Raw genomic sequence first — 7,221 nt, 5'->3', positions numbered from 1 at the left:
GCAATACCCGATTCCATATATCACTACATCACCTGCTTAAACGAATGATAAAGAACTACTTTTGAATTTTGTAACTTAGATGTACTGTGAGGTCATTTAATAGCAATTCAATAATGTGTATCAATGCTTTTTTCACAAAAATTCATATGATAAATTATTGTACAAGTTATAAGTGATTTTGTGCCCTTTTTTGTACAAATTGTAATTTGTACAAGCACTTTTTGTACAAATTACAATTTGTACAAAGTCAAAATACAAATTATAATTTGTACAATATTTTTGTACAAATTATAATTTGTACAAACTGATAACTTGTACACAAAATATACATTAGTTCAAGAAAAATACAAAAACATTTTTGTAGAAATAAGTGTTTTTTATTCAGAGAAAATAATCAGAAAAAATAAATTGTGACTTTTGTCCTGTGACTTTTTGTCTGTGACTTTTTGTCCTGTGACTTTCTGTCCTACATTCTAATTATACATAGCGAGACGTTGCCAGATTGAGTTTTATCACCGACGATAAAGCTGCAACGTATTCTCTCTTTAAGTTTCCAACCTTTCTAGAGCCATCGTAAATTACAACTGCATTTGAGTCATATTTGTTTAACGGCTCTGTCTCCAAATGTAATTAATACCAACCAACAGTTCCTGTCTACCATAATGATGCATACCAACTGCCAACAATGGTCTGATTGTGAACTGTTTCATTTTGGTGTCCTGGAATACAAATATAAAATAAAAAAGTCAAAAAGTCATATGTGAAATAACAGTTAATAGCAAAATGGACACTATACAGTAGAGAGATATGTTGGTATGCAGCTTGCATGGAATACACGGCAGCAAAAACAACACATAAACGGAACATTGGATTCAGTAACGATATGTTGACACACAAAACATGGGAATACGTCACCGCATGTTTTTTATTTTTTCAACTGTTTCTCATTCTTTGTTGTTTTAGTTTTAATTTGTTTCAGTTCTCTCAATCTTTTCATTTGTTCCTGTTTAGCCTTTTTAGCTCACCTGACCTGAAAGGTCAAATGAGCTTTTCTCATCACTTGGCGTCCGTCGTCCGTAAACTTTTACAAAAATCTTCTCCTCTGAAACTACTTGGCCAAGTTTAACCAAACTTGGCCACAATCATCCTTGGGGTATCTAGTTTAAAAAATGTGTCCGATGACCTAGCCATCAAACCAAGATGGCCGCCATGGCTAAAAATAGAACACAGGGGCAAAATGCAGTTTTTGACTTATAACTCAAAAACCAAAGCATTTAGAGCAAATCTGACAAGGGAAAATTGATTATCAGGTCAAGATCTATCTGCCCTAAAATTTTCAAAGGAATCGGACAACCCGTTGTTGGGTTGCTGCCCCTGAATTGGTAATTTTAGGGAAATTTTGCTGTTTTTGGTTATTATCTTGAATATTATTATAGATAGAGATAAACTGTAAACACCAATAATGTTCAGCAAAGTAAGATTTACAAATAAGTCAACATGACTGAAATGGTCAGTTGACCCCTTTAGGAGTTATTGCCCTTTATAGTCAACTTTTAACCATTTTTCGTAAATCTTAGTAATCTTTTACAAAAATCTTCTCCTCTGAAACTACTGGGCCAAATTTAACCAAACTTGGCAACAATCATCTTTTGGGTATTTAGTTTAAAAAAATGTGTCCGTTGACCCGGCCATCGAACCAAAATGGCCGCCATGGCTAAAAATAGAACGCAGTTTTTGGCTTATCACTCAAAAAACCAAAGCATTTAGAGCAAATCTGACAGAACTTAATTGTTTATCAGGTCAATTTCTATCTGCCATAGAATTTTCAAATGGATCGGACAACTTGTTGTTGGGTTGCTGCCCTTGAATTGGTAATTTTAAGGAAATTTTGCTGTTTTTGGTTATTATCTTGAATATTATTATAGATAGAGATAAACTGTAAACACCAATAATGTTCAGCAAAGTAAGATTTACAAATAGGTCAACATGACTGAAATGGTCAGTTGACCCCTTTAGGAGTTATTGTTCTTTAAAGTCAATTTTTAACCATTTTTCGTAAATCTTAGTAATCTTTTACAAAAATCTTCTCCTCTGAAAATACTGGGCCAAATTTACCCAAACTTGGCAACAATCATCTTTGGGGTATCTAGTTATAAAAAATGTGCCCGGTGACCCGGCCATCCAACCAAGATGGCCACCACGGCTAAAAATAGAACATAGGGGTAAAATTCAGTTTTTGGCTTATAACTCAAAAACCAAAGCATTTAGAGCAAATCTGACGGAATTGAATTATTTATCAGGTTATTATCTTGAATACTATTATATATAGAGATAAACTGTAAACAGCAATAATGATCAGCAAAGTAAGATCTACAAATAAGTCAACATGACCAAAATTGTCAGAGATCTCCTTAAGGAGTTATTGTCCTTTATAGTCAATATTGAAAAACTTTTCGTCATTTTTGTAACTTGTACAAAAATCTTCTTTTCTAAAACTATTGACCAAATTTAACCAAACTTGGCCACAATCATTACTAGGGTATCTATTTTAAAAAAAGTGTCTAATGACCCTGTCTGCTAACCAAGATGGCCGACATCAGTAAATACAGTAACAGGTGAGCGACACAGGCTCTTGAGAGCCTCTAGTTTGTTTCCTCCTCAATACTTTTTTCTGCTTTCCTTTTCTCTCGATGCTCCTTTCGTTTCAACTTGGTTTTTTTTCGTCTTCCTTTTTCTTTTTTTTTACTTTGAGTCGAGCTCTTCTTGAATCTCTTTTGTTGATAAAATCCTCCTTTTTCCGTCACCTTTCCTCCTTTTGGTTCTACCACTTACATCTTTTGTTTTTGGCAAGACCAAGACCGAAACCAGATCGTCTGGAATAAGTCCAGCTTTAACTAAAGGATGAGATGGTGGTTCAGGACAGTAGGATGGTTGCACATTGAGAGATGAGGACGACATTGAATTTATACTTTCATTCGACACTTTAATTGGTAAAGTAGAATCGCTTGAAGAACTAGACATAGTACATGAGATCTTCAAGTTTTTCCATGTATGAAATACAACGTCACCTTTAACCATCGTATTGCTGGGAAATGCATTCTCATATTTACGCTTCTTACGAGGTGTCAAAGCGGATTCAATGGCTGACAATGCTGGTTCTGGTGGACATATAGTTGTACTAGATGGTTCAATTTCGTTTGACGATTGTGTAGCCTCAGAGGTAGTGTGGATTATAGGAGATAAAATACCGTCGGCACCAACTTCTAGGTCCATGACGGTTGTTACGCCCGTGTTACTTGTAGATGGCATCGCTGATACTATGTTATCTGGCTCGTTTGCTGTACTAGATGTGGTATTATCCTCAATAGTTGACAGTTCGGATTCGTTCGTTGGTTCGTCATTTAAACACAAATCAAGGTCATCCGGATTGACATCATTGCCCCCTCTGAACAGCAAAGTCTTGTCAATCGCGTTGGGATCAAAAGGATATATGCCACACTTTTTGAATCCTTGTGTAATGCAGGCCATAGTAAAACTTCTCTCAAATATTACCTTAAAGATTGAGCTGACATTTTTCTTTGATACCCACATGTCGGATTTAAGCATTTTTGCATTACTGACTTGTTTTGCGGTTTCAATTTTCATACTTTTGTATACTGCCACATCCAAAGGTTGCAAAATATGTGTTGTTTTAGACGGTAGGCAAAGAAGAATGACGTCATTCTTAAGAGCACTATCAATGAGCATCGGGCTGATGTGAGAGATAGCACCATCTTGCAATAGCGCTAGCATAATCGGACGTTCTTTTACACAGTGCTGTAAGAAGACTTTTTCAAACCACTGAAAATATGTTTCCTTGTCCATGAAACCGCTGTCTGTTGTAGCGTATGCAGCGTTGAGGGGCCCGTTTTTATGGTATGCTTCTCCCGGGTATTCGCCACTAAAGATAAGCATAGGTGGTAAAGATTCTCCTTCGGTATTGACGCAGCAATGTACCGATATATGCTCACTTGTTGCAATGATTATGGAATGAGCGTGCTTGAAACGTTTTGGCACAACGACACGTTGACCAGTGCTTTTGTTTAGACTGAGACCTGCTTCATCACAATTATATAACCGTTCAGGGTTGTCCTTTAGATCATTACTAGTTTCAAGAGTTGATTTAAGGAGCTTAAAATAGTCTCTCATAGTTTCAACATTTCCCATTGCAGCTCGTCCACGATCTAATGGATCCGGTCTTCTAAGTGATATTTCGGGTTGTCTTTTTTTTAAATCCCCTCCATTTCTCTGTGGGCCAAGACTCATTAAAGACTCTTGCCCCGGGGTGCTCTTTGGCGATGCACCAAGCAAATCCTATGACCTGGGATATCGACAGAGGGAATCCTCGTTGTGCCATGTATTCAATGTAATTAACGAGTGATATTCCATTTTCGGACGTCAAAACCGTAGATGCACCCATTTTAGCATCTATGGCAACTTTCCCCTTTACTCTATCGGAGAGAGTCATTCTAGGTACGTTGTACGTTTTGCTGGCCTGGGCTATTGACATGTGCCCTAACTTAGCCGCCTTATAAGCTTTGGACATATTCTCTTGGTTCCACTGACAAAATTTTTTTTTGCTTTTTTTCTCCATTGCCTGAAATCAAAAGACATGTTTAGGCGGAGTTTGGTATCCAAAATGGGGAGATATGCCAAAGAAAAACACAACCAAGGAAATAACACTAAAGGAAACGAGAAAAGCCCAAGCATAGGGACAGTTTTAGTTGGACGTAAATGACTTTAACAAAACAGTATGACAGTCCAAAGAAAATATCCTCCGAACAAATCAATAAAGAAAACAGGTCTGACAAATATTTCCTCTTCAAGACCAACAGAGGGAATGTTGACTTAGGAAAAGCTTCTTAACGATAGTGTGAATTAAAAAACGTTATTTGACTGTTTTATTGTATATTTGTGACGAATTGTTGGACATAACTATTGGAAATAATTGGCAGACTTTAAGTCGTCAGTATCGTCTTAAAGTCGTAACCTCAGTTTCCGTCTATTTTTGGCTTGTTTGATGAGGTTAAGGAATTCCGTTTTTGTTCTAGTTCAAGACAAACTATTTTTGAATAGAATACACTTGGAAGAATGACGTCACGTTTCAAAATGGCATCGTACGGTACCATCGCCCAAAACATGCAAAATTTCAGGAATGCGTCGCCTAGCATGCCATCAATACCATTTTTCCCAGTCCCCAAAATCTGACAATGAAGGCTACATGAAGCTTAATTCTAATAAAGCATTAATAAGGAATAAAAATAGATACTTACAGCTTCAAAATAAACCGCTTCTGAACTTTGCCTCGTGTAGTATGAAACGAGAATATCGCGTGATTTCCGGACGACGACTTTAGGCCGGTGACGACATAGGGACGGAGTACGTTAATAACTTTCATAATGATTATAAACAAGTGTTTCTTATGTTACTTTTTGCGTAACGCGTCTCTACTGATGAAATAATAAACTTATGCTGGTGTAATTTTAACCCATTGTGTCCTATGCTTTGTCGCAATATGATAATTTATTAGAACTTGACAACTTGAAATGTCTGCTATTGGTCTCTTAGTTCTGTCTCTCTCTCGTTATTCAAATGATATCTAGAATTATACATAGATACATTGGAGTAGAACAAGTCAACTATAATAAGATTCAAACTATCTTCATTCTGTTATAGTGCACGTGCTTAAGTTCGTTATCACAGTGCTTGATCTCTTTGTCCATAATCTTTTACATTTAAGGTCCTGAAACTTTTATTTTTATTTACAATGTGTAATGTAAATGAGGGACACCTACGGGTGCGGGAATTCTCGCTACATTGGAGACCCATTGGTTGCCTTCGGCTGTTGTTTGCTCTATGGTCGGGTGGTTGTCGCTTTGACATATTCACCATTTCCTTTCTCAATTTTAATATATTTAAAAGACGGTTAATAATTAGCAGGAAGTCCAACGTATATTCAGATTAAAAGTTTATGTATGCTAAATATATTTTATGTATGTTTTGAACTGTCCATGCAACTTATTTTAAGGTTATAAAGAATTATTTGAACAAAAATTTATGGTTTTAATGATTCCAAAGCTTAAAATGTAATATCCTTTGTTAATGCATTAAAAATCAAACAATTACTTTTCTTTAAATAAAATTGAATGCATTCTAAATGCACAACTTATTAAGGACTCAAACAAGTCTTGCAATGTTACTCACTAATGCTTTACCATTTCAAAAATCAGGATAGGCTAACTACATTTTCCCTTTTAATATTAATTTTAACAGCCATAACACAAATCTGACGCGTATTCTTTTCAAATGATTTTATGAAGCAATAATAAAAGTCAGTTGAAATTGTGTTATAGTAGTCTCAGGTCACAGGTACTTTGGGACGAGACAATTATTGTGTCGCTCTCCATCTTCTTTCTAAAATCCGTAAATAAATGTTAATAGTTTTTTTTTTATGTAAAAATACGAGGAGAAAAAAAGAAATTATAAGAACATAAGAACACGAATTTTGGAGAAAAAAATCAGAGCAAAATAAAAATGGTTTTGTCCACAAGCACCAGTGGTTTACATAGCGATAGTTTGATACTATATGAATATTTCTATTGTCTACATAGCAAAATCATATTACTCTGACTACTCTGGTGTTTACGATGAAATAATTTGCTGTGTTCCAAAACAAAAGAATCAGTTTGATTTACAAAGTATTACTGAATAGTTATGTATGTACAGCTCGGAAAAAAACTTTTTCTATTTCAAATTGTGACAAAATCTGTTAGCTCTTCATCTTTTGAAGTTATAATATTTCATTTTTTTTAAAGGCACGAACGTCAGAACAGATGATAAATTTTAAAACGTACAGGGGATTTGAAAAACAACGAGGAGATGTGTTTTAGTTGAGCAAACCATATCGTTTATTTTGTTTAACATAAAAGTAAATTAGGACTTTTCATCGTTCAGATCATTGCTGATGTCGGTCAGGTCACATAACCGCAAGCTTTTACTACATTTTTCTATATTTTCTATATTTTTCTATTCTTATTACATCAAGTTCAAATTTCAGAGAATTTTTTAGAGAAATATAGGAGTTATTAGCAATTTCATTTGGTCCTATCAGTCAGCGATGGTCATGTCGCATTTTCGCAAGTTTTTGAAAAAAATCTATATTTTTTTATAAAAATTATACAG

The 7,221-nt window shown here is 35.1% G+C and overlaps 1 protein-coding gene across 1 annotated transcript; it reads right to left on the bottom strand.

Annotated features, from left to right (window-relative positions):
• Positions 1-2,742: 2,742 nt before the first annotated feature.
• Positions 2,743-4,305, bottom strand: LOC139515410 (uncharacterized). Its single transcript, XM_071304981.1, has one exon. The coding sequence runs from the start codon at positions 4,303-4,305 to the stop codon at positions 2,743-2,745; it is 1,563 nt and encodes a 520-aa protein (XP_071161082.1).
• Between the last annotated feature and the right edge of the window lie 2,916 nt (positions 4,306-7,221).

Source organism: Mytilus edulis, chromosome 3 (genome assembly GCF_963676685.1).
Source record: "Mytilus edulis chromosome 3, xbMytEdul2.2, whole genome shotgun sequence".
Taxonomy (NCBI): domain Eukaryota; kingdom Metazoa; phylum Mollusca; class Bivalvia; order Mytilida; family Mytilidae; genus Mytilus; species Mytilus edulis.
This window is presented reverse-complemented; position numbering and strand designations above follow the sequence as displayed.